General features: G+C 41.1%; 1 protein-coding gene across 6 annotated transcripts in view; it reads right to left on the bottom strand.

Annotated features, from left to right (window-relative positions):
• Window positions 1-2,558: 2,558 nt before the first annotated feature.
• RBPJ (recombination signal binding protein for immunoglobulin kappa J region) overlaps window positions 2,559-10,749 on the bottom strand; it is a 100,434-nt gene continuing 92,243 nt past the window's right edge. For 4 of the 6 annotated variants that reach the window (XM_039236658.1, XM_039236654.1, XM_039236655.1 and 1 more), the window contains 4 exons: window positions 8,606-8,746; window positions 7,397-7,552; window positions 6,926-7,029; window positions 2,559-6,768 (listed from right to left, as the gene is read on the bottom strand). In XM_039236658.1, coding sequence (XP_039092589.1) covers window positions 6,453-6,768; window positions 6,926-7,029; window positions 7,397-7,552; window positions 8,606-8,746 — 717 coding nt within the window. In that variant the 3' untranslated portion in view covers window positions 2,559-6,452. The remainder of the gene's footprint in view (window positions 6,769-6,925; window positions 7,030-7,396; window positions 7,553-8,605; window positions 8,747-10,749) is intronic. The other 2 variants (XM_039236656.1, XM_039236657.1) reach the window with 2 other exon arrangements.

Genomic DNA, 10,749 nt, shown 5'->3' with positions numbered 1-10,749 from the left:
ACTCCATCTGGAGATGGCGTCTTGAGGGGTAATTAAGGTTAAATGAGGTCCTGAGGGTGGGGCCCAAATCAGATAGGATTGTGGCCTTCGGAAAAGGCCCAGTTTGCTTTCGGTCTCCCTCTCCCTCTCTCTCTGTGGGCCATGTGGGCCCACAGCGAGGGCGGCTGTAAGCCAGGAAGGGTTCTCACCTGAACCTGACCACGCTGGCTGGTGCCCTGATCGGACTTCCAGCTTCCAGGACTGTGAGAAAATTCATTTCTGTTGTTGAAACCACCCAGCCCATGATATTTTCATATGGCAGCCGGAGCAGAGTAAGACAAGCCCTCAGTGGAAATTTTCAGAAACGGCCACACCCTGACTGAGCTCAGAGCCCAGAATGCGACTGGCCATTTAAAAATTCCCACTTATGTCCTAACAAATTCTAACTTCTGGCATTATCCAGAAATAAGGATGGATATTCATGCTTCTAAGCAAAGAGCTGCATATACCATTGTCCTTCCGCTGAAGTTCTTCCCTCAGATCACACCGTTTGCAACCTTGGAATCTACCAGCAAATTCTCAGCTTGCAAAATATCTAGGACATTTGGTGATTAAAGTAACAATCATTGTCCTCCAAGTCACAATTATTCTCCCCCCAAACTTTTCATTGTATCGTCTAAACATCTGAACGCCATATGAGGAACACAGTTATCATCAGTCTGTGTCGTGTGGTGAGGAAGACCTGAGGAGACAGGAGGTGTGCAAGGAGAAGCCATCTAAGTAAAAGAACAGCTGTCAACAGTGACCGCTCAGGCGGCCACTGTGAAGACCACCTAGTCACACTCTTTCCTCCTGTGCATGATGAAGGTGCGGCTGCTTCTGGATTAACAGTTTGGGATTTAAAGAAATACCAGTAACCCTACTGTCCAACACCAGCAGAAATTATCAACCAGATAAAGGCGCTGGAAATGACTTACATGTTTGCATTGAACAAGCTAGGTGGCAGAATGTAAGGAAATGAAAAGCAGGGGCTACAGTCAAAATGCCCGGAAGAATTCGATACACACCTAAGCGTCATACTTACCTTGAAACATTGTTTTCATAGAATAGCACAGCTGAAAGTGCCGCTTCCCCAAAGCAAAACAAACTTGTAAGTTCCAACAGCCATAACCTATTTGTGTTTGGTATGAATGTTTCTTGTAGTTAAAACCTTCTCCCTTTGTGTAGTATTTATCTGCCTTTTCAATGAACTCTACATATGTGAGCTTAACGGCTTTAACTAAATTTTATTGAACATCTATGTGCCAGGAACACAAATGACTTTATCCTGAATGCAAAAAACTACATGTAAGCAGTACATTCTTCCAGGTTCTGACCGGGCCTGTGGCTTCCAGTGTTATCACTTGACCCTATGCCCTATGCTCTATCCCTCAGGTCAAGGTGAATAACCTCTTTAAATACATCAGCTTCATGTCTCCTTCATGATCTCCTAGCACTTAACTTTTTTAAGGATTCCTTTTTAGTCTAACTTTCTAGATTCTTTTTTATTTTTTTAAAGGAGAAGAGTCCCTTCCGTGACCACTTACTGCTAGAACCTGATGTAGCCTGCCCCCTCTCTCTCTATAAATGGCAATCATCCGGAGGTGCAGTGACAAAAAGATGAAGATACACTTAATGGATCTTTGGTAAGATGGCTTGGAAAGGGCTCACATAATATTTATAGCAAGGAATAGACACTTGTTATTCTCTTCTGAACTCTGAATCAAGTAATCACTATCAATCTGGAGCCTTAAAAGCTTCTAAATGGTCTCTTATTTACCAATCACTATTTTTAGAGCAAGATGTCTTTAGCAAAATTCTGATAATATTTTTCTTGGCGGAGGACAGGAGAGAAGTTAGATAAAAAATAAACTTTAAAAAACAGCGTTGGGGGGCACCTGGGTGGCTCAGTCGGTTAAGCATCCGACTTCGGCTCAGGTCATGATCTCACGGTTTATGGGTTCGAGCCCCGCATCAGGCTCTGTGCTGACAACTAGCTCAGAGCCTGGAGCCTGTCTTTGGATTCTATGACTCCTTCTCTCTCTGACCCTCCCCTGCTCACACGGTCTCTCTCAAAAATAAATAAAACATTAAAATTTTTTAAAAACAGGGTCCCCCTTTGTTTCCATATTAAACACAGACTCTTCTCTCTCCATATTAGGAGCTTCCACTAAAAAGCACAAGCCATCATTGTATGTTCTTTCGTACATCAACCCAAATAAGAACTTTGTACTGGAAAAGCAAGCCACTGCTAAGTAATACTTGTTAATCTTGTTGAGATCAGAGCTTGAAATACTAGAGTTGGGAGATCTGCCTCTTTTCCTTATTTACATGGGGAAACCCCCCTAAACTATCTCTCTGGAAAGCATTACATAGTACAAATACTGAGAAGAAAATTCGCAGCGCTATCACTTTGATGTGATGTAGACAGCAAGGTAAGATTTTTACTATGCAAACTGTAATATGTAATTTGATTCTACCTTCACCAACTATTCAGAAATCAAAGACGATAACACAGGCATCAGGCACATCCAACAGAAGACTTTTACAATGGTTTACGTTTCCTTTTTATTTATTCCTTGAAACTGCCCGTAGTGCAGGTTTCTCATGGATGAAGTATGGAACTGAGCAGATTCATTTTTCTACAAAATTATGGTATAAACTTGCTCAATTTTCTATCTTATTGCTAATAAACCTTACAGGCGCACAGTTTGTAAAATAAACCCCTTAAGGACTGAATGCGTAGAGCATGCTGCAAGGTACAAGAAATAAGCTAAAAATGAGCATATAAACCTACATCTGGACAACACAGTACTGAATGCTGGCAAACATTTATCACGACACGGGGAAAAATTAATAGGAGATACAGTTCAGTCCTGAAAGGGTTAAATAGAAACCCTAATATATTATTGTTTCTAATCATCCAGCCCACATTACAGTGCTTGAAAACAAAATCAGAAGTACCGAACACACATTTGTTCAGTACTCATTAGAAAACACAGCTGCTTTTGAAATCAAAAGTAAGTAACTTGGTTAATAATTGAATAGCATTTTGTTTAAAAAAGGAACCCCTCCCCCTGTGGATTATCTGGGACGAGTTAAACAGGACGAGTTAAGTTCTCAAAAATCGCATGGGGAATATTCTGTGAGCCCACAGATGGTACCAGTTACATTGGGAAAAAAAAAAAAAAAGGAACAAAAACTAACCAGTTATGATCGCAAATAAGTCTGTGCACAAGAGGGATAAATATTTCACTAACATACATATGAGGATGCCTTTAGTTGCCACAGTTGAAGAAAAGTCAGCAGCAGGTTAAATATTATACTAGTGTTCGATTCTGAAATCATTCAAAATCAAAAGGGCATTCTACACTGAAAGCCTTTAAGTTGCCTTCCCAATCTATGTGATCAATTCAATGGAACTAAAAAACAGATTAGATCACAGACTCAGCTTCTAGCATAATTTTAGAAATTGCATAGCTCACGGGAGCAGAAGATACCCTTCTAAAATAGAATTGTAAAAAACCAGAAACAACCCAAAACTCGAATGTTCTCTAACAGAAGTGGTCTCCCTTGGAAGAAGAGTGTCTAACATCTCTAATAATGCCATCAGAGGAGGGGCTGTGTTCTGCTATTACCAGAGGGCAAGGCTCCTATAAATTATACATGGAAAATGATTCACAAATCCATAACAATTTTTTTTAAAGCAGCTGAAAAAAGAACTACTGATAAAAAAATAAGCTACAACAGACAAATCATTTCAGTCTTTAGTTTGTGGTATGCAGAATGGCATAAAATAGCAAGGGAAATGCCTGTATAAGTACATTCTTGGTTTTTCAAAAGAACAAACAAAAAACAGGAAAAGGCTTTACAGTCTAGTATTTCAAAATTATCTTATTAAAAGAAACCAAGAGCCAAAATAAGGTATAATTAAATAGTAAAAAATGCAAAGTTCATTTTAATAAAGCCATAAACTTGAAAAAAATTAATTTGAGCTGCAAAGCTACATAAGAAATAGTTTGTTCTTCAAAAGTATCTCATCCTTTACCGGTTAATTTAACATAGTTTTGTAACTAAATACCAAACCTGGGAAGTGGAGGAAACTTGTGGCCCATTCAAAGTAAAGCGGCACTGAAAATATTTCCACGCTCCGAACCAAAAGCAGTGTGTAAAGGTTACTTCCATGACTCAACAGAGAAGAATAAATACTATTCAGAAGCAAGTTTGTAAGAAGCTAGTAAACAGTTAAAACAAAGAAAGGTAAGGCCACAATTCTGCCCTTGATCACTGAAACAGTTTGAAGTGTGAGGCAGGGTCAGCTTACAAGAGAAGTTAGTGACTGGAGCAGATCTGAAGAGAAGGCTATACATACAGAGTAACGCAGCCTGGGAGTACTTAAAAAGGCTTGCAGTGCGATAAAGCCACAATAACTCTGCTTTAACCACTAATGTGTTCTACAAGTGACTTCCTCCTTGAAAAGCGAGGAAAGGGTGATTTAGAGAAGTTAGGAATTGTATTTACAATGACACAGTCTGAGCAGAAGTGATAAGGAAGCTGGGGAGAGGGGAGAGCCCCTAAGAAGATGTTTAAAAAGTCTATCGATGAAGACGTTTTCAAAACGGCCCATGACACCAGAAAGACCATGTTCCGTGCGGAAACACTGCAGGAAGTTAGTTTTGCATTTGTAAGGTGCTTGTGGCTCCTGTTTCAGGGGACAGTAAAAGCTTACCACAATCTAGAGGTAGTTTTGAACTCTAAGAAGGATGATTGTATTACCAGACTGTGTCCTGGAACATCACACACACGGTTCCTGTACTAAAAGTAGCCCCGTGAGTCGGCGGCAATTTCTAAGAAACTGACTGAACAAACGCCTGACCAGAGTGCAGGAATGGAAGCAAGGGAAAACCGGTGAGCCTCGCACGGAAGGCCGACACACAACCTGAATGCAACTAAATCTCAACTGAATGGAAAAGAAATGTTTTCTGAGAAGGAGACATCTGTGGAGATACTCAGTACTGAGGAAGAGAAGATGCAGAAGTCAGGAGAGACAGGGAAAGATAAATTACATTTGCAGTTTTATAATCTCACAACTATCTGTTCTAAAGTACTGTCTTCCGAGCTATTTGAGTTGGTCATCTAACAAAAGCATCTTGTTTTAAGGTTACAATGATGTTTCTGACCTAGGCTACCAAAAAAAAAAAGTAAACAAACACATGCTTTTGCTGAGATTTTCTCATTATACAATAAGGGCACCAGCTACCAACTGGTAGCAAATACTTGTCATGATACTTTTTTGTTGTTGTCGTCGTCATATGCAAACAAGGCAGAAAACACCCTGCTGAAGGAGATCACTGGGAACATTCCAAGTTCAAAATAAAATGTTTAACTTACACATAATACAAGTTATGTACAAGATTAGGAGGGGGACCTGCACAAATCTGGAACAGGTAGATACATTTACACATGGGCAAAGGGGAGAGAACACTTCAAATACCAACATGTTCTGCACCATTAATTCATTAATAACTAAATGGCCACATTTAATTCCACATGTGTTAGAACCTCTTGGAATACCACTATAAATACATTTAAAGAAAAAAAAGGAAAACAAGGAAAGAACTATCAACAGTGTCTGAGAAAAGAGACTAAGGTAACATACATTGCATGTACTGCAGGCAAGGCAGAGGCATTGTTTTTTAAAGCTTTTGCACAGACTTCATATAATCTTAAAAAAAACAGGCGGGCCTTTACAAGATTTGACTTGCTGAAATCAAAACAATTTCGACTCAGGAAAAGTCGTAAGACATCAGCTTTAAAAAAAAAATAAAATAAAAAGAACAGTTCCAGCCTTAAACCAAAAACACCTGGAAGAATACGGTAATTAGGTTAAAGGAGCATGGTCAGGCTTGGAACTTGAATGTACTGAAGAGCAGAAGCTCCGAGGGGGCGGGGAGGAGAAGAACCTATTTGGTAACAAAGGTGTACTATATACTGTGATATAAAAAAAGGTATGGTGAAAATGTACCTTTTGCTAAAGCTTATACAAGTCCCTTGGTCCGTAAAAACTATGTTAGATTTGTGTCTTCTAGTTTGATTAACTTTTATTCCAGCCACATCTCTATTTCTTGCCCATTTAAACAAAACCAAACAAAAACCGACCAAACAAGAATAACAGCCGAAAACAATCGATTCCCAATAGTTTGTACATTTTGACGTTTTGTTTGTTTTACTGCGGCTTCTGCGCTTCAAATCAGCACTTGTAGGTAATGGGGTTTCTGAACAGTATCACCGGGTATGAAAAGTTTTCTCAAGAAACCACAAAAGATTGTTCATTTTTTTCTTTTTCTTTCTTTCTTCTTCTTCTTTTTTTTTTTTTTTTTTGTCAACATTTCGCCCCACTCAAGTCCGTTTAAGTCCCAGCAAGAAGCCGGTAGTTAGGACACCACCGTTGCTGCAGATGATGTGACACTGGTAGAATTTGTGCTGACGTTTGTGTAACTTCCCTCGTTGTTTGTGTTTGATTCATTAGGGGGCACCTGGCTTGAACTGGCTCGAAGGATTGCTCCTGCCGCACTGCAGTGTGGCCGTGGCCCCGGTTCCGGTGTGTAGGTAAAGGTAAGGCTGGTGGAATAAATGATTCCATCATTACGGACCAAAGTTACTGGAACCTGGACTGGCTGCCGGACCCATCGCCAGCCCTCCCGGAATGCAGAAATGTCTGGGACAACACAGAGCATACTCTCTCCACATCTGAGGAGGAAATATAAAGCACTTAAAAGGAAGGTAAATCTTAGAACTGGAACTTAAAACAAGGTTGCTCAATACATCACAATCAATATTAGGAAAGAATCTCACGTACCCACCCCCAACAAAAATTCTGGATGATGTAAAAAGTTTCATTAAGTACCTGTACATAGTTTCAGCTTCTACATCCCCAAACCACACTCGTAAATTTGGAGTGAAATTCTGTCCTGTAAGTTCAAGCATTGCTACGTCCCCACCGCCATTCAACTGAAATTCACAGAAAATCAGAAAAATGTTGAGAGAACTTTTCATTTTTCATTAAAGTACACAGATCAGTTTTTCATTGGACTATGATTTGTGGGGGAAAAAATGGAAAAATACAATTCTTCTTTTAAATAACATGATTATAAGGACAAATTGAGCTAAAACATCTCAAGAGAATATACCAGGTGATTTAAACTTAAATTTTCTTGTAGAAAAGTATGCTCTGATTTGTTTTTAAATCAACCAACGATGTATTAACAAAATCTCCAAATCTTATGATTTACTGTGAAATAAAATCACAGCAAGTCAGAGCAGAGAGCAATTGCAAAGAGCTAAGTGTCACTGAAAGTCAGCTTGTAAGCGGTCTCACCTGAAGACTTTCTACAACAGGCACAGGGGTGACTGGGGCAAGGACAGGGCCCATCCCCTCGTAAAATGTATACTCCGCCTTATCCGTGCTAATGATTGTCCAGGAAGCTCCATCGTTTATCATCTCTTTATTTGGTTCTTTTGGGCATGGAGTGGCCTGAGGAAGAAAGAATGCACAGAAATGGGGTTTTGTATACACTGCGGCATAAAAACAATTTTAACAAGGTGACACTCATAGACTGAAGTTAACAGGCAGACAATTTAGTAGGAATTTCTTAACTTTCCAAACACTGTGCTCTGCCAATCCCTAAATAAACACAGAGTATATAAATATGGCAACCTCACATCCACCCGTTTTTATACCATGAAATGTTCCAGTGACATATTAAAAATAATACCTTTCAGAATAACCATTTGAGAGCACACCAGTACCTGCAGAGTTTCTTTAATAAATGATCAGTATTTGTGGCGGAAGTAGCTATTTAAAAATCTTTATGGATCCCTAGGAGAATGAGAACCCCTCAAGTTTAGAGAGCTGTTAGAAACTTAGGCACTTTCAGCAGAAGGAAACCAGGATGTGAACTGGCAACCCCCGAGCCCTACCTTCAAACACCGAGGCCTGTCCAGCAGTTCTGGGATGAGGAGGACGGCGGTGTGCGGCCATTGCTTTGAAATGGGTCTCCAGGTGTTTATAAAGACATTTCACACGAAAGTGTAACTATCCTATTAAATCATCTGCCCATGTCATAGACCTCCTCATGAAAAGACTTCTGAGTAAATGTACCTAAAGATTACCTTCTGAAACATTTCCTCATTACTATCTAGGAAGACCTCCACGTACACCTGGCAATTACGAACCCTCCCCAGAAATATGCGCGCATCTGTATATAACGTCTTCACGTAGTTTCAGAGGATTCAATGAACACCCCAAATCCACTTTAGGATGATCTGAAAAAAGTTTTGATTCCCAGAAATAGATGTTAACTGTCTCTCCAAGAACACTTTTATGCATTTGAGTTCTTCTTTGAGGTGGAGGACTGCCACGTCGCAGGATCAAGTAGGTTAGGAACCTTTGGACTTGAGATAAATACCTGAATGCAGTTTGGTGTATTTGAGTCCAGTGTGCATTAAAGAAGACTTTTTGGTTTCTGTATGCTGCTAACTGAACAGCTGGCACAATTTTTTTTTAACCAGTCATTTAAAAACATACCTGAAACTGGATTATTCTTTCTTGAGAAAGGCACAAGTACATTCTTTCTGTGTCCTTAAGGTAAAACGCACATTTATGGAGTTGTGACACAGGATCGTCTGCGTCCAGTAATGCCGTTTGCTTATCCACTTTCCTAATTATCTACAGTTCAACAATTAAAAAAGAAAAGGTCATCACACACGGAGAGCTTTCATTATGGACACTACCCAGAACACACAGAAAGAAAATGTGAGAATAACACGTCACAGCTTATATGCAAGAACATTTACAAACACTAGGGCTAGGTAAAAAAAAGTACTTTCAGATCCCAAGCATGGTAGGATGTGGAAATGGTTCTTCTGGGAACACCTGGAGAACAGGGCAGGCAGGTACTCGTTTTCCAGGTCACTGCTTTTCAAATCATCTGCGGCTCTTGTTAAAAACACATCTGTTCTAATCCCACAGATCTCACGTGGGCCTAACAGTCTGCATGTCTAACAACCTGACAGCTGGTGTTAACCCTGCTGGCCAACGGACCGTATTTTATTTAGCAAGTTCACTTGACTTTTCCAATGAAATAAAAATGACATCAAAAGAAAAACTATGTCTGAAGACTACTCTCTCTCTCTATCTATATGTATATAATTAAAAACCTGTGATAAGTACCATTTTTGCAGATCAGGAAACAGGCTCAAAGAAGTCAGGCAACTTGCTCAAAATCACCTGGTTAGAAGCTGAAGGACCAGAATGTGATTCAAGGGCTGGCTGCCTACCCAGCCTGAACCCTGTTACATTTTAAAATCCAACTATTTCACAAAAAAACAAAACAAAACAAAACAAAACACCCAAAAACCATACAGATGTCTGAAAGACAACCCTATCAAGTGCGAGAAGGCACCTGGCCCACTGGAGGTGCTCACTATGCGCCTGATGATTAGGAAGACGATCGCTCCCAGCAGCATACAGACATGTCACAAACCATTGCTCACCTAAAATCGAAAGTACAGAAATCCCTTCCTTGTTGATATGTCCCTCCCCACCTGGTCCCCTTCATAGCAAACTCTTCTTCCTCACCACGTGACCTCCTTAAGGAGCTCCGGCCTTTGGTCTCTGGAGCCCCCACCACAAGTGCGCTGGACAACGGCCACCGCGGCGTCCAGAGCTGCATCTGTGGGCACTGGGACGCATCTCTCTTTGCTTTATTAGCGTCCGCAGAAGCACTGACACAGGCGTCCTCCTTCTGGGGACAGCCCGGCTCTAACTGGCCTTTAGAGTGTCCCAGACCCGAGTCCCCTTCTTCTCCCTCCATCCTCTTTCCTTTCCGCACCATTTAGAGGTTGGCAACTCCTGAAGCTGCAGCTCCAGTCCTAACATCTCTCCTCTGACATGTAACCTGTATATTCACCTACTTTCTCAACGGTTCCACTTAAGGTGTGTAAGAGGCTAGGGATGCCTGGGTGGCTCAGTCGGTTAGGTGTCTGGCTTCAGTTCAGGTCACGATCTCATGGTTCGTGGGTTCCAGTCCCACATCGGGCTCTGTGCTGACAGCTCAGAGCCTGGAGCCTGTTTCGGATTCTGTGTCTCCCTCTCTCTCTGCCCCTCCCCCACTCACTCTGTCTCTCTCGCTCTCAAAAATAAACATTAAAAATAATATTTAAAAAAAAAGATGTTTAACAGGCTACTTCAACCTTAATCAAAACTCAGACTTTTAACTTCCTCCAACTTGAAGCTCAATAAATGGCACCACCACTCACTCAATCCAAAACCTTGGGAGTCACCCTTGACTCCCTGTTTTCTCTTACACCCAACTGTCACTCTGTCAACAGATTCTATTAAGTCTACTTTCAAGTAAGTGTGTCATGTCTCATCACCTTACTGCTACAATCCTGAATTATGACTGAAGTTCACCTACTGTCTCTCTGCTCCTATGGCTACAGCCCACGTTCTCCTCTTCACAGAGCCTCCAGAATCATCCTCCTAAACATAAATCAGTCGTCATGCCCTGCTTAAAACCCTCCAGTGGCCTCCTATCATGTGTAGGTAATCGGAGTCCTAACTAATACTGGGAGGGACTCGACAAGATGCCATTCACGGCCAACCATGGAGGCTCAGGTCCCACCTCTCCCCGGCTGGGACTACAGCGGCTGCCCCGCGAGTCCTCACCA

This window comes from Hyaena hyaena, unplaced genomic scaffold (assembly GCF_003009895.1).
Source record: "Hyaena hyaena isolate Hyena2069 unplaced genomic scaffold, ASM300989v1 scaffold_114, whole genome shotgun sequence".
Lineage (NCBI taxonomy): Eukaryota > Metazoa > Chordata > Mammalia > Carnivora > Hyaenidae > Hyaena > Hyaena hyaena.
The sequence above is the reverse complement of the archived record's forward strand: the minus strand, read 5'-3'. Positions and strand labels throughout refer to the sequence as shown.